The following is a 23,188-nucleotide window of genomic DNA, read 5'->3' on the forward strand; positions in this document are numbered from 1 at the left end:
CAAATTTATTACATGCCAAAACAAAACAATCAATAAGGTCAGTTGAAAATGTCATTTCTTCGTGTGAGCAGGTAATGTAAGAAATTGGAGTGGTCCATGCTCATACTCACATAGTACATGTTTGCCCATAACCCACAAAAGTATGCCAATGGTTGTTGTAGAAAAATCGATCTTAGTAAAAGCTTTCATTTTATCCTATTCTTAAAGATTTTCTTACTACTTTTGAACACGGCAATTCGAATGATTTTTAAAATGTAGCTTTAAAGTTTTTATATATCGATGAATATTTTACTTCCCTTAAATTAAATTTCTTTATATTTCTTCCTGTTCTAAGAGAATATTTCAATGGAGCATATGTAGATTTTATTATTTACATATATCTAAAGCTATATGAATGCAATTCGTGATTGACATATCTGTACATTTGTATATATATAATTGAATTAACTCAGCCGCAGTATTGCTTTACATATAGTTTATGCAGAAAAATTCTTTGATATATTTTTTCTTTTTATAAATATTTTACACAACAGCATCTACATTATTCCTGATAACCATATCCTAAAATTTTGTTTTGCACCATGACAAAACTATGAGTAGAAAGTATTTGATACTGCAAACTAAATTTTTAGAAATTGAAACGTAGAATTAACTATAATAAAAATAATTAAATAAAATTAAATTAAAAACAGAATGTCCGCCAAACAGCGCCAAGAACAAATTAACATTCAACATATGTGTTGTCGTATGATAATTTTATGATAATAAGTTTACAGTAAATGTTTTTCATTAACATTTGCTATATGTTTGAATAGTATAAAAAGGAAATAATTTTTAAACTAAAATCAGTTTACAATTTTGATCTTTATCAATCAAGTAGAAAAAAAAAAACATTTTAAATTACAACCAAACATGCGTTTCAACGTTTTTGTATTACTTTTCGCTTTAATTGCTTCATTAGCCGTAGCACATCCAGCTGAATCAAACCCAACACAAGAAGTTGATGGAAGTAATTCCAACGCACCTGAATCATTAGAAAATCCAGAAATTCCTGATGTCACTTTGATTGGATGGGGTGTCTGTGTTAGAATACGTGGAGTACGTGTTTGTGGTGGCAGAAACTAAAATGATTAAAAAACCGTAAAGTTCAAAAACTTTCTGTTATTGAACATTGTAAAATGAAATTTCTAATAAATAAAAAGGATAAATTCTTTAAATTTTAAAAATATAATAAAAATATCACATGTTTTAATTAATAAAAATTAGTTTATGGAAGTGTTGGGTACATTATCTTCGGCTTATGAGCTAAACATATCAGAGACAGCGTTTTTTTTGTATGGAAGTTGTTATAATGTTAAATGTTTCAATATAAATCTTTTAATTTTCAATATTTTAGTCTGCTTGTAAATTCTAACCCTACTTAACTATTCCACCTTTGCTTTTATATAGTTATAAAGAAATTGCTTATGAGAATATTCTGTAAGGTGAATACCTAATGCAAATTTACATAATCTTTCTAAGAAACATATCAACGAGCTGGTGCTAGTGGAGAAGCTAATGTAATTATAGTTCTAGTTTATTTGTTTTAAAATCCCAACACACTTTCTTAAAACATATTATAAATTATCAACTTTGTTTATAAATATTTTTAACTTATCAACAATGTAGTAAAACTGTTATGAGTAGCGCAGTTAAGTCATATACATTCTAAGTTTTAAAATTAAAATTTCTGAAATTTGACAAGAACTGTCACTTATGTTAGGGGTATCTTCTATACTGCACCAACTTTATAAGGTTCCCGTCAAACACAAGTAATTAATAAGAATTGATAAAATCCAGTAAAAAACATTTTTATAAACAAAATATTGCAAAACAATAATGTGATACATATGCAGTATTGCGTTTTTGGATTGCAGTATTGTGTTCGTAAACAAAAAATGTCGTTAACAAAAAAAATTTATTTATTTGGGCTAAATAGTGGAAAGTTCTATTTCAGAAAAAATAAAAATTAATAAAAATAAGAAAAGAAACCTGAAACAAAAAGAAATTTTGTTATTTTTAAGTACAATAATTAACAGACCCTAATTTAATTCCTAAAAAAACTGCAAAAGCTAATAAAAAAAAAATGTACAGCTGATTTAACCGCGCTAGCCATGATAGTTTAAATATTTTTGTGATAGTTTTATAAACAATGATGGTTTTGTGATATTTATAAACAAACTTAATTAGTAACATTTCATTTCTACATATTATGAACACAAATATAGCGCTTTTCTCGCTATATATCGCGATATACTGCGTTTGTGAAAGGGCCTATTGTTTCAATTAAATATATACATACATACATACTTTATACAAACATCCATGTTTCAGTACTCTCAAAATTCCAATTTAACATGAAAATAGGAATACGAAACTCATTTTCCATGAAAATGAAATCTTCGAAAATGATATTCTCTTTTTTGAGAATTTTTTTTTCGAAAGATTTTCGAAAATTGAAGTTTATCGAGTTTATTTAAATTTTGTTCTTCATTTTGTAATATTAATTAGAATTTAACCATTTAATAACAATTTAAATGTTAATAACAGTTTAAAGCCGCGCGAACTTACAATATATTTAGCTTGCATATAGAATTAGGAAGATCTAACATATTTGTTTATTGGACAATGGAACGTAAGGACTCTAAGGGAACCCGCAAGACTGGCACAAGTAGAGAAAGAAATCACGAAATATAATGTCAAAATATTGGGCATAAGTGAAATGAGGTGGCCAGGCGAAGGAGAAATTGTAACATCACTTGGGAATATGGTTATACATTCCGGAGGCAACACTGCTGAGGGAGGAGTAGGATTTATAGTCAACAAGGACTTGCGCAGGTGCGTTATAAAGTGGGAGGCCATTTCTGACAGAATAATAACACTTAGAATACGCACAAGAATAAGAAACATCACACTTGTACAGTGTTATACCCCCACAGAGGCCGCAAGCGAAGAAAACAAGAACGCATTCTACTCCCAGCTGTCAACGACATTGTGTAAGATGCCTCGAAACGAAATATACATTGTAATGGGCGATTTCAACGCTAAAATAGGAAATAGTAAAACGATTGCAACAGGATCACATGGGCTGGGTGTTCGTAATGAGAATGGAGACAGATTAATAGACATATGTGAAGAACATGACATGATAATTGGTGGAACCATCTTCCCGCACAAAACGATACACAAATACACATGGGTGTCACCTGACGGCAGAACCAGGAACCAAATAGACCACATCTGTATGAGCCGAAGATGGAGGCACTCGCTTCTTGACTGCAGAACGTGGAGGGGAGCTGATATATATAGTGACCACGTACTGATCACAGCAGACATACAGATGAAGCCCGCAGTCATAAGGGCGCAAAACACGTCTTCAAGAAAGAAAAAGATAGATAACCACAAGCTGAACAACATAGATATAAAGCAAGAATTTATATCAAAAATAACAGAGCAAACCAATAATATAAATGCACAAAACATACAAGGCATATACAGACAAGTGGGTGAGGTCGTATTAGGAACAGTACGCCCTGAAAGGAAGACGTGGATATCGGACGAGACGTGGCAGAAAATAGAAGAACGGCGCAAGCTCCACATCCAACTACAACAAAATAATGACCCAGAATCAAAAAGATTGTACAATTCGGTAGCGAGGGAGGTCAAGAAGCTGGCAAAGAGAGATAAAAAGAGGTTCCATAATAAGATAGCGAAGGAGGCACAGATGGCAGCTGACATGAATAATATGAGACGCACACATAAATGCATCAATGCCCTCACAAATAAGAACTTCAAGAAGCACCACCCAATAAAGGATAAGAAAGGTAACCTGATCACAAATGCACAAGAACAACTTGTAAGATGGAGGGAGCATTTCAACGAAGCAAACGAATCGGCCCAAAATACTCCAGAAAGGGAACCAGAGGACTACAGCAACATCGGCCACTTTGACACCAGGCCTCCATCCCAGAAAGAACTCAAAGATGCAATTATGAGACTTAAAGACAACAAGTCTGCAGGTGCGGATGGAATACCGGCTGAATTGCTTAGGGCTGATCCTGGTCTGACAGCTGCGATACTCGGGCCCATAATAGAGCGGATCTGGCAGGAAGAAAATATAGACGACAAATGGAAAGAAGGAGTACTTATAAAATTACCAAAGAAAGGCAATCTGTAGGAGTGCTCGAATTGGAGGGGCATCACCCTGCTAAACACGGTATTCAAGGTGCTGGCACTAATTGTCATGGGCAGAATCGAGCCGAAAATAGATAAAGTACTCAGAGAAGAGCAGGCCAGGTTCCGGAAAAATAGGAGTTGCATAGATCACTCTAATACACTCCGAATTATAATTGAGCAATCCAATGAATGGAATAGTCCTCTCTTCTGCACCTTCATTGATTTCGAAAGGGCATTCGATATTATAAGACATGAAGCCATCTGGAATGCATTACACCACAAGGGCGTCCCCAGAAAAATTGTGAACATCATTCAGGTCATGTACGAGAATACGAGCTCCAGAGTGTTACACGGCGGCCAGCTAAGCACACCCATCCAAATAACATCGGGTGTCAGGCAGGGGTGTCCTCTATCGCCGTTTCTCTTCATCGTAGTACTTGACGACATAATGAAAAAAATAAATATGGCGCCGAGGGGTATCAGATGGGGATTGACCGGAAGGCTGGAGGATCTTGAATATGCAGACGATATCTGCCTCCTGGCCCACACACATGCAGATATGCAGACCAAGATAAGCATATTGGAGAAAGAAGCTGCGGGAGTCGGCCTTAGAATCAATGCCAACAAAACTAAATGCCTAAGAATACATACAACAAACAATGAGCCAATTCTTCTAGGCGACAGGCATATTGAGAACGTGTCACAATTTAACTATCTGGCCAGCATCATAGCGGGTGATGGAGGAACGGAGCTGGACATAAAACACAGACTATCAAAGCCTAGGATGGCCTTTGGCCGGCTATGGCGCGTGTGGAAATCGTCCCACCTGACAAGAAGCACCAAAATCAGAATATTCGATGCCTGTGTGAAATCGGTGCTTCTGTACGGCTGTGAGACATGGATGGTGGCTGCAGCGTACATCAACAAGGTCCAAGCATATGTCAACAGGTGCCTGAGAATAATATGCGGCATATTCTGGCCTAGAACAATAACGAATGATGAGCTGTGGGCGATTTCGAACCAGAAATCTATAAGTGTGGTCATAAAAGAAAGAAAATGGAAATGGCTGGGACACACGTTGCGAAAATCTAGTAACACGATAGCCAGGCAGACATTAGACTGGAACCCTCAAGGTAAAAGGAGGGTTGGCAGACCCCGAAATACATGGCGTAGAACCACGCTTAGGGAGGCCGAGTCCAATGGCAAGTGCTGGTCGGAAGTAAAGCGTCTAGCCCAAAATAGAGTGCGATTTAGAGGATTTGTTTGCCCTATGTTCCCTCCGGGAATGAACAAAGGAAGAAAAAAAACATATTTGCTTTTTACTTATTTTTTTTTTTATTTTTCGCTCATCTATTTTCTTCATTAAATTATAACCAGGATAATTTTTTATATTTCTTTTTATTTTTAATTTTAAAAATGGAATTGAAATGTTCGAATAGAGCAAAATATTGAAAAACTAGTTTTGCATTTCGGAGAATGTGAAGTTTTAATTCTATTCACATTCATCCGAATTCTGAAACATGGGCGAATATATGTAAATATAATAAATTTAATAATAAATTTAGCTTAAATTTCTATAGAATATTTAATTATTATTCGTATATATGTGTGTACACTACATAAAATAGCTTTAATTAGTTTATAACTTTTAATGTATGTTAATAACTTCTTCGGCTTACAGTTTTCACTTAATTTGCTGTATGTACATACATGCATAAATAGATTTATAAATAATCGGTTTGTTTTTATGTTATCTTGGTACCGAAACTAAGATCCGGCTAATTTGTTTTTTCGTCTTAAAATTAACAATAATGTAAAAGCGGCTTCCACATTTTAACGTGTCACGTTGAAGATGAAACAATTTTTAGTAAATCATGACTCACTTTTAGACTTTAATCAATTGATATTAAAAATACTACTGGGGCGAAGCAAACAAGTCCATAGTCTATACTTTTTCATTTTTAATGGCTGCTTGTAAATATTTTTCATTTTATTCAACTGCAATTGCAATTGAAATTACAAATTTGTTTTATTCTTTTTGTCCTTTTGCCATGGCGATTTAAAACGCCATTTTGTGATGAAATTAAAATTTTTTGTTCTTTTTTGCTCAACAAGATTACTTGTACTCGTAATTGATATTTTTGACTTGCTATACGTATTAGTTGTAATCTCAATTTGTGATAGAAATTTAATGCCAATAGTTTGTCGTGGAATTTTCTTAATTTTTTTTTTTATAATTTTTATGAATAAATTTTAAATAATATGTTTAAGTTTAAAGTTTGTATAATAGCAAACTAGAAAAATTAAAAAAAAAAAAAATTGTGTATATTTTTTGTGAAACCAAAAATAATAAAGGTTTTCTGCGACGAAAAAAAAAATTATTTTTTCTCAAAATTCTTTATTGGTATAGCAAGCACTGCCTTGGTAATAGCTAGGACAATTTAACCATTATAGGAAAAGTACAGTATAGCATATGTACACAAAGGAAATTATAAAAAATAATCAGGCAGTTTAGATTAGAATATCAAAATTTTTCGGACAGCACAGTAATGAAAATTTTTATTTTTGGAACAAGTTTAAGGTTATTAAATTTTTTATTCATTTTGCTATTGCAAATTTATATTTTATTCTAGAATGTAAAAATCCAGAACTGATCGAATATTTAGTGTCTTTAAAAGATGAAATATTTTGTGCCTATATGGACACTGATTTACATAAAAGATAATCCTATTGATAGCCCATCAATTTGTAATTCAAGACCCTTTTGCGAATATATGAATTGCGGGAATACGAAATATGTATTATTGAATTTTGAAGATGTGCTGTCAAATATAAGCAGCAAGTTTTCGAAAAAGAACAAAATACCAAAGTAAAAAATAAGCGATGTAAACCAAATATTATACAGTTATCACAATCTTAATGGACTTGCTATGAAATCTTGAAATCTTTAAATCGAAGAAATTATTTTTATTTCAGATTTTGAAAGAGGTTTCTTAAATATTATTCACTATTCAAATTACTGAGAAATATAACCGCGTTTCGAACATTTTAAAATTTTAAATTAATTCATAAAAGGAAATTTTTATACTTAAAAATTAATATTCAACATATGTTTAGCTATGTATATGATAATTGTTATTTATGATAACAAGCTTTAAGTAAATATTTTTCATCATCAATAATTATTCAAGAATTACAAACCAATTAAGTTAAAAAGCAACGTGCTTGAATAGTATAAAAAGAAAATAATTGTCAAACTTAAATCAGTTTACAACTTTGATCTTTATCAAACAAGTAGAAAAAAAAATTTTTAAATTACAATCAAACATGCGTTTCAACGTTTTTGTATTACTTTTCGCTTTAATTGCTTCATTAGTTGCTGCATATCCAGCTGATGAATCAAACCCAATTCAAGAAGTTGATGGAGGAAATGTTAACGCACCTGGACCGTTGGTAAACCCGGAAATTCCTGATATAACTCTAATTGGATGGGGTGTTTGTGTTAGAATCGGAGGAGTACGTGTCTGTGGCGGAAAAAGATAAATTTGATTATAAAAACAAATAAAGAGAATTAAAGAGAATATCGCGTTTTATACTTTGTTTAAAGTTATAAAAATGAATAAAATCTAAATATCCTGACAAGTTGATGCATTTTTAATTTTAGAAAAAAATAATAATCCAGCCAAAAGTCTGATAAAATTTTTGACATAAAAATGTAAGTTGGTTATGACCTTACGCCCACGTAAATATGTGTAAGATATATCTAAGTAAGCATACCGAAAATTTTGAATTAAATTTTCGAAAAATTTAAAACAGGAAAATCGATGGCTTTTGTAGTGAAAAGGTTTTTTCCCATATTTACTTTGTGACATCATAACCTATTACGACAAAAGAATAACTTTAAACGACGATAAGGATTTTCAATGATAAAATCTTTAAAATTTTTTAAAACTTATATTTGAAAGTTATCAAATTCAACCAAAAGGTCAAATTGAATGTTGGAAAGTTATCGGTTAGACGGTTTCCAATATATGAGGCGAATATTGTTAATTTTTTAAACAAATATGGATAGCAAAAGACTTTTATGGAGGTTAAGATTTAAATATTGTTCTTGCTCAGCAAATCATTTCACTTATTATAACCGAAGTTTGTAAGCCCATATATGAAAAGTTCAGTACCATAAAAATAAAACTGGAAGGGGGCAAAGTCGAAAAAAGAGAAGTGAAATAAATTTGGCGTAGTGGTATTTTGCTATTTTCTCAGCAAAACCGGAATGGTTTTGTATTTTATTTTGACCTATAATTATAATTATTAATTACAAAAATTTAGTTAATTGAAGTAAATTTGAAATGCAAAATTTTTTCATAATAGCACTACATAGTAGGCCACCGGGAATTTTTGAAAAGATTATCAAAAAATAAAATTTTGCGCTAATACGGGACTTTAATATTCTCTATGAAAGCAGAAATTGCATCGTTATATTCACTTTACCCTTAAATCTCCAAAAAATTTTGAAAAAATTGAAATTCAACTCTTCTTTTTATACCCGTACGAACGTATGTTCGAAGGGTATACTAAATTTGCCTTACCGTTTGTAACACTAAGAAATAACGGTGCTAGATGTAGATTCAAGTGTATGTTTTTGATCAGCGTCAAATTCTAAGTTGATTTAGCTTTGTCTGTCTGTCCGTTCGTCCATCCGTCCCAACGATAACTCAAAAACTAATTGAGCTAAGTTCACCAAATTTTCACAAATGATTAATTGTAGTAAGTGTCAGAACCCTATTTAAATTGGACATGATCGGGGTACCGGTTTGGGTAGCTGCCATACAACTTCAAAATTTATTTGGCTATATCTCAGAAACTATAAAAGCTGTGGTATTGAAATTTCCCACAAACGAATATATTAGTAGGGCCATTGTGTCTCATAAAAGTCGTTGAAATTGCTTGGCTCCTTCTGGTACCTGCCATACAACTTCAAAAGTTATTTGGCTATATTTCAGGAACTATAAAAGCTATATGGTATTGAAATTTCAAACAAACGAATATATTAGTAGGGCCAATGTGTCTCATAAAACTCGCTGAAATTGCTTGGCTCCTTCTGACAGCTGTGCTACAACTTCAAAAGTTATTTGGCACACACAGTATTTTGAAAAACACATAGCACTGAAATTTTGCATAAATTAATATGGTAATACGACAACTTAAAGTCATAGTCTGTCCCATAGTCAGTTATGGCATCTTTATTCGCACATAGGATAACAAATTCGTACGGGTATCACAGAGTTGACAAGGTCGACTCTATTTTTTTTCTCGTTTAATAATTTTTTTATTAGACGGCTGCAGGAAGTGTCCTAAGAATTTTACTGATCATCAGTGAGTCAACAACGAAGTTGGTTGTTTTTTAGACTAAATTTATATTAAGTCTAAAGTATAACCAAGCGCCATCCAATTGAAACTTTACATGTTTAGTACGTCCACTAATGACGTATCTCAACTTTTTTTCTCTCTGAATGAATTCACATAATGATATTTTCGGGTGAAAATTATACACACTATTCACTTAAAAACTTGAGTGAATTTGTAATTAAGTTTCTGATTTGGTTTTGCTTTACAAGGTTATTTCTTCGAAGGTAACTAAAAAAAAGTCGTTTAGTACTGCGTAAAAATTGTCAATTGTAGTGTCAACGAGAGAACTGTTTAAGACTTTTAACGAAAAAAATTCAGTAGTTATATAAAGTAGAATAAAAAGCGTACAGAATTTTTTTCATCTCTTCGAAAAATTAAATAAAAAATTGGTTTAAATGATTTCGATATTTTTTAAGATATTGGCATAGTGAAAGTTCAGTTTCCGAACCTGAATTTGGGTTCATTACCTTATGGAATTGTATGCAATGTGGTCGATATTGAACTGATATATGCTGCAGCACTTTATCGCATTCATTGTATATTTTTTGAATGATAGTTGTAAACTTTTTAAAGTTATTTTTAATATAGTCTAGTTTGTCTTGAAATGTCTTTTATAGACTTACTTCAAATTTCAAGATAATTAGTACAATTAAATAGTTATCATATATATATTTAACAAATCTTTAAAAAATTTTGTCGTTTACATTTTTGGCAGATCCGATTATACCCAAATGGTGAGGAGTTCGCCAAGAGGAGCCGAAATAGGAGCAGGTATCTTACTAAACCAATTTTTTTATTTTCTTTAGAAATTTAGTGTGCAAACAGTACCATTTTGTGCATTTACATGCAATGCTTTCGGTGAAAATGAAATTTGTGATGGGTAGAAATTTAGGTATATCGTAAAATTAAGGTAATATAGAAAATTGATCAATTTATTGAATGTACTCTTTATGAGTTGTTGGCCCAGGATCATTTTTGTAACAAAGAATTAATTTTTTTTTAAGTAATTTTAAATTCGCCATTCTTCTAAATCGATTTATCTTTTAGCCATATAGTTAATTGGATCAAATAAAAATATTCGGATCAGGTATATACATAGACTTTAATAAAAATCAGTTCAGTCCAATCTTAGATACGATAATGTACAGAGCGACAGACGTTTTTCTTACTCGTATATACCACACTTGCACTATTCCATCATGGAAAAGCTAATTTTTGAAAGGAAGAGATATTTGCTGAGATCAAAACGATTATGCGATCGACATTAAGGAATAATATGTGAAAAATTCGTTACACCCAACAGTTCATTTTCAGTTATGGGTGTAACTGGAAATGGACACTACTTATTTTGTGTTTTCTGAAAAACTTCTTCTTTTAAAAATAAAATACATAATTTCTAGTTTTTCTTTTAATCATACATTGTTAAATTTCATATACACATACATACATATGTAAATATTAATTAAGTTTATAAACTTGTAATACATATGCAAGTACCATTTGCCACAAGTATTTTTAGCCAAATGGGCATGTTAACGTCCAATTCTGGAAGTAACAACCAATTTTCTGTCTATTTTCTGCTTTAGGTGCCGATGGAGTTTCATCATTAGGCGTTCCATACCCTTGTCCCTCTGGCAAAAGCAACTTTGCTGGTAATTCTTGCTGTGCTGTTGTTTCTGACTGTTCCAAAGGATAAGCAGCAGCTAACGCAAATATAATTGCAAATAAAACCATAAAGAAGGTAGAATTCATTTTTTATGTTTAATTCAACTTTTTTTAATATTAAAAAGCTTGATGTAAGAGAATTGTGTAAAGCGAACGAATGCTTTTTTCAATTGATGCTGTTTGAAAATTTTTAAAAGCTTTTTATACTCTCACATTTGCTTTAGAATTCTAAGAACAACTGCAAATTGGAACTAAACTTATGAATTTTCATAGTTTCTTGTTAAAAATGTGAGAAAACATTAAAAATAATTTTGAAATTTTATTTGTTTACTTAAAATATGATGTAAAACTGAAATGGCTTCAATTATTAGAATTAATTTTTGCATCAGATTTACTTTTATATAATAAAAAAAAATAAAAATATGCAAGACGCATATTTTTATTTTTTTTTTGAAAATTCGAAGAGTCTGGAAAAATTTTCCACGGGTCTTCGAAATTATTAAGGACCATGCAATTTAAGTTCGTATTTATAGAAGCATAAATGTAGTATAATAGTAGTTATATGTACTTATATAAGTACAATAGATTTATTGTACTTTTAGATTTCTGATTTCAAACTGTTTTAAAAAAAATTTTATAGGCTTACCCTTTGTCAAACTTTGAGTATGTGTGTTAATTGGTCTCTAAATGGTATATGCACGTTGCGGTGTCTATTATATTGCAAATGAAAATGTTTGTAAATTTTATTACTCATTTTAAACTACATATCGTTGGCATTACGAGTTTTCGAGAAAAACGCATTTGAAAATATAATGTCAATTTGCTGATACATACATACGTGCAAAATTACAACGTTGTTTTTCTGAAAATACTAAAGTTAGAGTTACGTGGGTTTTTTTATAAAGACAGTTTAGAAAATTCTGAATATTTTTGTTTATATATGTAACTCAAATTTCTTAAAAAAGCAGTTTCGTGACTCTTCCATAATAGCAACAATATTTTTCTATGCTCAACCAACACCAAAACCATAATATCGTAATCAGAATATGTAAATTGAGATTTTTTTTCTGTATTTCATGTAATGTATAATAAAATATTTAAAATGCAAAGTTTCTGAATTAAAAACTTAAAATTTTAATCTTGGTTCGATTTTTCAATTTTAGCCTTTGTAATTTTACAAAAATTTTTAAAAAATTTGATTTTAGGACTTATCACTAAACCGATTTACCATTTTTCAAATTATTTGTCATATTTTTTCTCATTTTACATTAAATTTCTACATATGTATATATGTAATCATTGATTAATATATATAAAGATTAAATTATTTCAATTAAATTTCTAAATAAATCGTATGTAACTTTTGTAATAGATTCAATTTTTTGATAGTTTTGACAACAATTATTTTTATAAATATTTACAGTATTTATTATAATTTAATTTATTCATAAAAAAAAACAGATGGTGCAGTTAATGCTAATTTAACATATGTATTAAAAAAAATTTTGTTATTTTTTTCCTCCCCCTTGCCCCTCAAATTATATTGCATCGAAGGTGTCTACTAATTCAGACAAAATATAAGAAAGCACATTCTTAGTTCAATATCAGTAAAAAATCATTACTTGTAAAACAACAATGCGTTTTAATATTTTGATATTGGTATTTACTTTGATTGCCACTTTATCTGGAGCTTATTCAGATCAAAGCATTAGTAACGAAGAAGTTAAAAGATTGAATCCTGATGATCCAATTTATGTCAGATGGGGAGCATGTATTCAAATTCGTGGAGTACGAGTTTGCGGTGGAGGCAATTAAGAAAAAGAGAGAAAATTATGTAACGTTGTTCATAACAGAAATATAATATAAAATTTTGAAATATTAAATATTTTGTTTTCTTCTCTTAAAATTTTCTAGGCTTATACTTATGTACATACACACTTAAGTATGTATAAAAATTCATATTTTCTGCTTTCATGTCTTATTTTCGATTTTTTTCAATTACGCAAAACCGTATCATCTTTATAACAATTTTACAAGTAAAAGTAAACGTTGTGTTATCCTTAAAAGCTCATATTTCTTTAAACCACAGAAATTTCAATGGGTTCTAATTATAACGTTATTTATATCTTGACGTTTTTGGATTTTGTTAAAAAGGTAAAACTTCGGCAGAACTGACTGACAAAAGACGCCAATTTCCGATTTTATTTATTTTTTTTTTATTTATCAATTCACAAAGTACAAACTTACATTCAATTAAATTACAAAACAAAATTTAAACAAAATTTTTAATTACACGCACATATTTTTTTACTCCTACTATGTAAATTGAAAATTTGACTATACAATTGATCTAACACTAGCCATATACCTATTTTAAGGTTTACTCTTTCGAATCTAATCATTGACTTTATCCTATCTGCTTTAGCATGTATGTATTTGCATAGGAAAAGTGAAAGTTAATACTTTTAGTACTTCAAAAACGTACGTTAATTTACAGGAAAAAAAGAATTTTCTAAAATACTAAATTAAATTCTTAATTTAAAACAAGGACAAATGAAATTGTATTTGTTTAAAAAATCTAATAAAAGATATGTATGTACATATGTTATATTGTGTCGCTTACGGGACACGGATGTCACTCACGAGAATTAAAAACACAATATTAGGTTAAGGTTTAACGTAATTCACATACATATGCACAATATTATATATACGTATGTATTTCATTAATTCAACCTGATAGCAGGTTTTTATTGATCCGTTTTTTATTTTTTAAAATAAAACAAAAAATAAAAATGTTGAAATTTTTTCCAATTTTTTTAATAAATTATTTTAATTTTGCAGGTTATATCGACAAAAAATATCCAGCAACTGAACGTGGAGACGTTCTTATTTTCGTTAGTGGAGTACATGAAATTGATACTGTAATTGAAGCTGCTAAGCAATTTGATGAAAATGATGGTAGATGGACATTTTTACCTCTTCATAGTGGTTTATCGCTTGAAGATCAAGATAAAGTTTTTGAATTGCCTTGTGAAGGCATTCGTAAATGTGTTGTTTCAACAAATATTGCTGAAACGTCACTGACGCTAGCTGGTGTACGATTTGTTATAGACTCTGGCAAAGTTAAAGAAATGAATTATGATACGCAATCCAAAACACAAAGTTTGAAAGAATTCAATATTTCTAAATCATCAGCTGATCAAAGAAAAGGTCGTGCTGGTAGAACTGCTCCAGGTGTATGTTATAGATTGTATTCAGAGGAGGACTATGAACAATTTGATGATTATCCTATACCAGAAATTCGGAGAGTTCCTTTAGAAACCATGCTTCTACAAATGATTTCAATGGGATTGCAAAATGTTCGAATATTCCCTTTTATTGAAGCTCCGCATGAGAAAAGTATTGAACAATCCATTTTGACGTTAAAACAGCACGATGCCTTAACCAACAACGAAAAAATAACTCAACTTGGTAAGGCGCTTTCAGCTTTACCAGTTGAACTGATAATTGGTAAGCTTATTTTGATGGGCTCAATGATATACGATTTGGAAAGAGTTATAACAATTGCTTCAATATTGAGTATTCAATCAATATTTACAAGCAGAGCATTTACTGATCAAAACTGTAAAGAAGCTAGAAAAAATTTAGAATCTTCACAAGGTGATTTGTTTACAGGTAAAAAGTTAATTATAACAAATATTTATATGTACAAACTTTTACATTATGTAATAATATAGTAAAATTTTCATAGCTTTAAATTTTTATCGAGATTGGTTAGAACAAAAATGTGAACGTAAATCTAACACACGTCAATTTTGCCGAAAAATGGGAATTGAAGAACAAAGACTTTACGAAATCACTAAACTTCGTAAACAGTTTAAATCTATTTTGGAAAATAGTGAACTAATGCCAGTGTTAAATAAACTGCAAACAGAGAAACCAATGTCAAGTGCAGAGAGGGCTATACGACACGGAGAATTGCGAATTTTAAAATCAATAAAACGTGCTAGCAAATTTGATTCTGTTGAAATGGAAAATAATAAAAGACATAAGAAGGATTGCCAATCAAAAGACGATATTAGAGATGTAGACTTTCGACTTAATCAAGACTTTAATGATCTTCAATTAATTATCAAATCAACACAAATTCGAAGCGCAAAAGATATTTTAATTTTAAAGTTAATCGTCACAAGCGGTTTTTACCCAAATTTGGCTATCCCTGACGAATTTAATTATTGTAAATCTGAAAGTCAACAATTTTTTCATACTTGCTCTAAACCTTTTGTTAGTATTCATCCAAATGCACAACTTTCTTATCATTTAGATGTTCTAAAATTAATAGACTCAGAGATAGTTACTCAAAAGCCAGCGTATTACATGCATTGCAAAGCACCTTTAAGTTCCGCTCATAAAATTTTGTGCTATCAAAGTCTTTTAGAAACAAGTAAATCTTATTTAATTGCACCATTTTACTTACCAGCTGCACCGACTTTATTCCTTTTTTCTTATTCAATTGATACAAATATGGCTATAACTAAAGTAGTTTGCGATTCATGGTTATGTATAGAATTTCCAACTCCTGGTGCAGGACAAACTTTATTAGCAAAATCGATTGATTTAAGAGAACGTTGGCTAAACGCTTTAAATTCACGATTAACAAGTATGAGTTCCGTTAGTAATAACAATTCTAGCTGGAATAAGCTATTAGATGAACTCATATACTTTATGAATTCCGATATTGTATATACCATCAAACGATTATTACCAGCTGACATAAAAAATTTATATACAACGATTGAAATTGGACCAGATGTTTTTAATACAAATCCATTTTCTAATGAATATCAAATTACGGGAAACTCTGAAAAAGGTGGCCTCAATGTTGCTGAACACGTAACTTTTGGTTGTATTAAAGAAGAAAGTTGGACACTTGAAATGGATCGACAATTAGAAGATCAATCTTGGTCGTGTGAAGAATGTGATGAAAACATATCGCTCTGTGGAATTTTTAAAATGGTTCACAAAAGAGAATGTCAAAAAAAAATCCGATTAGAAATTGTAAAAAATAATGCTTGAATAATTTTCACTGTAAGAATTGGTAATTCAATAATGAAAATTTAATTAAGTATGATTGAGTTACTTGGATTGTAATGAAAAAAAGTTTGGGATACTTTAACAGCTTTTTCTTATTTCAAGAAGGTCGGAAACTATACGAACTACAAAAATGTAGTTCTGCTAATAAAGCCGCCTATTTGCAAAAAACATAAAAACTAAAACATATTAAAATCAGAACAAATAAGCATAAAATCTCAAATTAAAAATTAACAAAGAGCTGCAACACAGCAAAAAAAATGGGCTGGAACTCAATCAAAGTCGGATTTTTGAAATCTAAAGTTCTTGTAGAAACGTACTGTATTTTAATGTATGCCGGTTCCATATTGATTCCTCGGTTTTTATTTTGATTTTAAATATCATTTGATATTTCTACTTGCACACCCCTTTTAATATTTAAATGGTTCCCTTCTTTATTTCAACATTTCTCTAACGTTAAGAAAACTTTCCGTGTTCAATAGCAGTGATGTATGAAATGGATAGAATATTTCAGTCACGTAATATGATGCCGAATAGAATTGTTATTCCAAATTTTTTAAATTCAAATGAAAATATATAAAAATACATTTGAACCATGAAATGGTATCTAGAATTTATAATTATGTATATAATGTATATATTAGCTTTAAAAATTATAAATTTTTGTAGTTATTTAAAGTCTTCATTACTTTAAGCCTTCATTTTACTTCATTGTATATTTATTTTTCAACGCGGATTACTGTCTAAAATTTAGTAAATTTTATTGATATAGTGAAGATGTACATATATTTGTTATGAATATATGACTTTAAAAAATAAATTTAAAACAACTTTAAGGTAAAAATTTTTTTGGTTTTTATTATAAAATGTAATTTTTTATCATAAAAAATAGCGCTTACGTTATAAAACAAATTGAAAAAAACTTCTCATTAAATAAAATATGATCAAAATTAAAAGCATATTTTAAAGGAAATAACAACAAAATTTAATTCAAAAAAAATTTGTGGTAAGTTTTTTTTTCCTTATTTTTTTAACGATTTCTTATGCTTTCTTTCTTCAGTCTTTAAGAACAAGTCGAAGCAATCATTTTTAGGAGGTGTTATGACTTTCCATGCGTTTTGTTTTTCAAATGGTTTATCAATTTTCTCCTTCAATTTTCCTTTATTTGATTCTTCGAAAACTTTTCTTTGTTTCTGAGACATTCTAAAAAATGTTTTTGGTATAAAATCTCCGAATTGTGAATTGCGTGGGATTGAAGTCTCTGTTGAATCCATCTTTTCAACATTAAGAATATTTGAATTTTTTTTATTTGTCGATTTAGTTGATAAATTTACGACTTTATTCAAGCGAACAAGATTTTGTTCTTTTTCTGTTTTTTCCTTACTTGTGGCTATGCTTTCCATAACACATTTTGTTTTCTTTTCCTTTCTATTAATTTTGGTCCATATTTTGGAATTATTAATTTCTAGTGAACTATTAATTTCTTCATTTTCTGATTGCTTAAATTGATGTTGCAAGTTTTTTTTATTTTCCATTCTTAGTTCTTCTATTTTAGCTAAAATTGCAGTTTGTTCGTATTTTCTTCGGTTGTCTTTCAATCTCTCTACCCTCTTATCCTTTTCTTTAAATTGCTTCTCAGTAAGAATTTTTTCATTATCTTTGTCTTCTATGTTAACTGTAGAATTATTTGCAGAATTTGAAATATCTTCATCACTTGGAGCTTCACTATCAACAGCAATGACGCGAGAAGCAAATATATTTTTAAATATTTGTTTATAGTAAATATTTAAAAGTTTTAAAGTTTCCAGTTTACATACTTCCAAACTTCTTCGAAACAAAACACTACTTAAATGTAGACAAATAAAATCCATACAATACTTTTTTAAAATCCCACAGTTATAGCTTACAGCAAATTCTAACATTTCCCCACATTTTTCAATGCCATTTTTTTGGAAGAGTAGTGATATACAAAGTATACTCAAGCTATCTATAAGAAAAATATCGCATATTACTATTATGTTGTATAAAAAAATTTCATCATAATTTTGGTTTTTGAAATTTTCTATATCATTATCATAGACAAAATCTAAAATGGGTTGAAAGTATTTAATTGGCACATTTGTTAAATCAACTACAGCACTTTCATCCCAACCATGTGTAAATCTAGCATGGAAATACTCTAATCGTTCAACTAGTACACACTTATGTGCTTGCAGTTCTTCATTATCGGCACATTTTATTTTGACATCATACAATTCGGGAAAATTCGAAATTTTCATTCGACCAAATTGGCTAGTATCATTGTCAACCAACTCCCCATTTGGGTTCAAATTTATTTGACTATTAAAAAATGTATTATAAATGGAGTATAAAATGGCATAAAGCTTAATTAAAGTGATTTAAATTTACCTTTTGATGTGTGAAACAAGATCCATCAATGTGAATTTTTCCGCCACATCTAATAGAATATCCAAATGTTTAAGTTGGTTTTGATTGCAACTCGATTCTAAACGTTCATCAATAAAATCACGAATTTCTATTTAATTAAAAATTAAATAAATTAAATACAAAATATTCATTACTTATTAAAATGCTATTATTTACCGTCTAATGTTGGAAAATAATGGCAATAAATGTGTTTGAGAATTGTATGAAACATTTTTGCCGTGAGACCCTTATAGTTTAAATAAATATTTTCATCATCAAATTGTTCGATAATTTCTTTCAAACCCTTTGACCGGAAATAAACTATAAACTTATGAGCATAAAATATTTCATTATCTACGTGAAAAATTAAATCGTTTATTGCATCGTACTGGTTTATTTCATCAAATAATTTTTTAAAATTAAATTCTTCAGATAATTTTGGAAAAACGTAAAAGTCATGTAGAACAGCAAATGATTCAAACCTTTCGTCGCAATAAATATCTATAGCATTGTCAATAAAATTAATACAGTTCAGCTCAATTTGTATTTTGTATGTGGTTTTAAATAGAACCAAAGGGTAATCTCCACAAATTTCGGTAGCTATTGGTATATTTTTACATTTACCCATGTAAACTTTTCCTTGAGACATAATGAACACTTCATTCAATTTAAAAATTATTTTATCAATAATTGACAGTTTAAATGGCGAGAAAAAACATCTACAATTTCATAAAAAATTAGTTCTTTGAGAAAATCAAATTTTATAGCTTACTCTTCAAAATCTTCAGAACTTTTGTTCCAGACATACAAAGTGTTTTTCTCGCTGACCAACAAAAGTCTAGGTGAAGAATTTCCATCAAATTCCGAATGAATAATGGATACATGTTTTATATATTGCGAACTGTAAGCATAGAACTATCAAATATATCAAATACGAAGGAAGATATCTTAATATATATTCAAACATGTATTTTCTAGACGGAACTCACCCATTTTTGGTTTGCCAGTATCTAGGGATTAGGTTTAATGGGAGTATAATTGTACGTACTTCACAATTATGATATAAATATATATTTTTTCGTGCTGTTGCGACCGCTATTGCGAAATTGGATGCTTCAACATATTCAATTTCTTCACCATCCGGGGGTTTAAACTTAAAAGTTACTAGTTTTACTAGCTTTGCATTTTCAAAAAAATAAATTACCTTACATTCATTCGTGGTGATAAATCTATGCTTTTGTCAAACTGGCTTTGCCCCAGATTCCTTCCCCAGACATGGAAGCAAATTTTAGTATAGGCAATTGAAAAATAATTTTTAGCTAAAATCCCTACTATCTTATCAATTCCAAATTGAAAAAATGGAACTTGTTGAAATGTCGATACTTTATCTAATGGTCGCTCGAGACCTAATTGATTATATTTATTAGATCCGCAAACATATACAAGCCCTTTGTTTGATAATACCATTGAGTGATATTTTGAAATTGAAATTTTTAAAATTTTTTCTTCAGAATATTTCATTTTTATTGTTACTTTACTTGGCACAATCAAATCATTTTCTGAACCATTACCTAAACGTCCCCATGCACCTAAACCAGCGGCATATAAAGCTCCTTTTTGATCCAGAAACATACTGTGAAAAGAGCTAAGCGCTACAGAATTAATTGATACATTATCTTTTACAAATGGATCTAAATTTGTTGGAGTTTTTGGAGAATAATTGTTACGAAACCCAAAATTATAACTTTTGTCGCCCCACACCAAGAGTTCTTTAATATTTGTTCTAAAATATGTAATAGAATTTCAATACAAATAGATATGTACATTAATATAGCGTTTTCTTTTAAGAGAATACATACGTAAGGTATAACTCTAGGGTTTTCTATCAGAACATTATAATTTGGACAAAAAAAACTTATGGATTTAGTATTACTTTAAATTTTAACCGCTTTCTAATACAAGAAGAAAATTTAATTTTTCCAGTAGTTTAAAAAAAAAACTTGAACATTATGACCAATTGTTCTAAAAGCTTATCTAACAAAATTATATATTCACTTCTCGAGATCATAAAATTTTCTAGTGCATTAAAAAATACATACATACATAGATATGTCATGTTATACACTTTTGAAATGAAAATGAAACAGAACTGTTGAAATTTGTTAAAAAAATGGAAATATGTAATACAATTATTTCAAAAATATAAAACAATTTTTATTGATCTGTTGTAGATTAGAATTTGAATGTGATTTTCAAGACAAAAATTCAAAAGAAAAATTTTATGGAAAAAGGTTAATCAACGAATCAAGGAAACAGAAAAAAAATTCCATTTCGATAAATTTATTAATAACTTATAAAAGAATTAAGAGACGAAAGGATTAATTTTACTATCAATAATTCAAACAAAAAATCAATTTTTACCCTATCTTTTTATTATTTACCCTATCTGTTAATTTTTTTAAAACGTTACCACATCATTAAAAACTTAGCATTTTTATGCTGCATTTTAGGAAAAAAACTTGATAACTAGAATTCATTGCTGAAAATATATGCTAGTTTATTTTATCGGTTGTTTCTGGCAACATTTATATGACAAGGTATAAGAAAAGCGTGCTCGATTTTTTCGATACCCGATTTACTTTTGTTTTACGTCTCCACTACGTATAAAACGCATTTAGGAAAAGTGTACAATGTCAAGAGCTTTTACTAAACTTTCTGGAATTTGATACTTTGTAAAATTTGCCACGTAAGCGCGTTATTGAAGTCACGAATATTTGACAAATCAAAAATGTTAATAAATTTTACATTCAGTGGCAGCACCGCTTAAAAAAAATTTAAAAAAAAATTGAGAAATTTTTTGAGACGCTCTTTGGTTTTTTTCTGCGTATTCAAAACGGTTTCAAAACAGTTTTTAAGTTAATACATCGTCGAAAGCTTTTCAAATACAATATAGAACATGAAACATTGCAACGAAAACGTTTTTTTTTACAATATGGAAGGCAGGGAATGTAAATATCATGTTCTGACAAAAAACCCTAGAATTAATTAAATTTGTATGTACATATTATGTGCTTACGTGTCCGAGCCTAAGCCTTTTTCTATCTTGCAAATGTCTTGAAATGGTTGATACATATCCTTGTCTAATATATCCATTCTAGCTCCATATTTTATTAATAAAACAGCGCAGTCAATATGTCCGTAAAATATAGCCCTATGTAAAGCAGTGTTTCCAGATTCATAATCTCGAGAGTTAATTGATGCTCTGTTGTCCAACAACCATTTACATAAAATATATTTTCCTGTTGCAGCAGCGATATGAAGTCCAGTTCTACCCTGAAACGCAAAGTAATAAATGTATAAGTATATAAAAAGTAACTTTGCCTGATTTTTACTAAATAGTCACGATTATTAGCAAAGTTTTGACAAATTAGGCTGATATAAACTGCGAGAATGTGATCCTCAATTGATATTTTCGTTAATGCCGATGTTATTTTTTGCCCATGACAAGCCTTTCGGCAGATTTTGGTGCAATCATGTTCTAAAGAGTCTTCCAAAACTTTTGCACTCATATTTGTACTGGCTTTTAATCGCGTTGGGCTAAAATATTTATGTATTTTATTTATATTTTATCAAAATGATATTGTATTGGTTGATGTGTACATACATAGAAAAATAAGTAATTGAAGAATATTCAAGCCGAACAAATGGAAAAAATTCAAACATGAAAACTAGGTACCAGAATCTTGGTGTATATGAAAAAATATGAACGTAGAAAAAAGAAAAAACGAAAAACAAAGAATATCGTTTCTTAATTGAACAATGATTTTATTTACGATATCTTGATTTTTTTTTATGATCATTTAAATGTATGTACGTAGGTATACAATACAAATAAAGATCAAACAAAATATTATGTACATATAAGTAGGTATTTATGTATGTATAAACATACTGAATGCATAAGTTCTTTCTTAATATTATATGGTGTTTGATATTATACGTTTATGAATAATTTTATGATTTGAAATTTTAAAAAGACAAAAATTTGTGCCATTATAGAAATATGTATATTTTATAATTATATATGTATGTATTAATGTGTATTATATGAATATGATATTACGAAAATTATGTAAATTTTTATTACAATAATTATCATTTACGTGAAACGTTTATAATGTGAACTGTAATATGTAAAATAGTAGAATCTTTCGACAGTTTTCATGAAATCAAAAGTTAGATAGGTAGAGGCACTAGTTTCCGAACAGTTGCAGTATCCGAACACTTCGTTGGTTTTTTATTTAAAATAAGATTTTTTCCCAAGAAATCGTTCAAACCAAAAACGCTAAAAAAAAGGTTTATCTTTTGGGCTAGTGCT

At 29.5% G+C, this 23,188-nt stretch overlaps 2 protein-coding genes across 2 annotated transcripts in view; one reads left to right on the forward strand and one right to left on the reverse strand.

The window, feature by feature from the left end:
• LOC129611235 (probable ATP-dependent RNA helicase DHX34) overlaps positions 1 to 17,143 on the forward strand; it is a 39,817-nt gene extending 22,674 nt beyond the window's left edge. Inside the window, exons 2-3 of the mRNA XM_055524266.1 lie at positions 14,134 to 14,967; positions 15,044 to 17,143. Of these exons, the coding sequence (XP_055380241.1) occupies positions 14,134 to 14,967; positions 15,044 to 16,368 (2,159 nt within the window). The 3' untranslated portion in view covers positions 16,369 to 17,143. The remainder of the gene's footprint in view (positions 1 to 14,133; positions 14,968 to 15,043) is intronic.
• Positions 17,144 to 17,261: 118 nt separating this feature from the next.
• LOC129611236 (inhibitor of Bruton tyrosine kinase-like) lies at positions 17,262 to 22,480 on the reverse strand. The gene is made up of 8 exons (XM_055524267.1): positions 22,203 to 22,480; positions 21,887 to 22,143; positions 20,020 to 20,593; positions 19,800 to 19,963; positions 19,583 to 19,711; positions 18,988 to 19,529; positions 18,793 to 18,919; positions 17,262 to 18,723 (listed from the first exon to the last, which is right to left on the reverse strand). Exons 1-8 carry the CDS (start codon positions 22,377 to 22,379, stop codon positions 17,406 to 17,408), a joined length of 3,288 nt encoding a protein of 1,095 aa, XP_055380242.1. The 5' UTR covers positions 22,380 to 22,480; the 3' UTR covers positions 17,262 to 17,405.
• Between the last annotated feature and the right edge of the window lie 708 nt (positions 22,481 to 23,188).

This window comes from Condylostylus longicornis, unplaced genomic scaffold, assembly GCF_029603195.1.
Source record: "Condylostylus longicornis isolate FDR11 unplaced genomic scaffold, ASM2960319v2 ptg000048l, whole genome shotgun sequence".
Lineage (NCBI taxonomy): Eukaryota > Metazoa > Arthropoda > Insecta > Diptera > Dolichopodidae > Condylostylus > Condylostylus longicornis.

What these genes read in the sequence shown, in the direction of transcription:
- LOC129611236 (XM_055524267.1), bottom strand. Translation starts at nt 22,379, where the DNA reads ATGAGTGCAAAAGTTTTGGAAGACTCTTTAGAACATGATTGCACCAAA. An exon ending in ATTTATCACCACGAATGAAT is followed by an intron (nt 19,964 to 20,019) that starts GTAAGGTAATTT and finishes GTAACTTTTAAG; the next exon opens with TTTAAACCCCCGGATGGTGA. An exon ending in AGTTCTGAAGATTTTGAAGA is followed by an intron (nt 19,530 to 19,582) that starts GTAAGCTATAAA and finishes ATGAAATTGTAG; the next exon opens with ATGTTTTTTCTCGCCATTTA.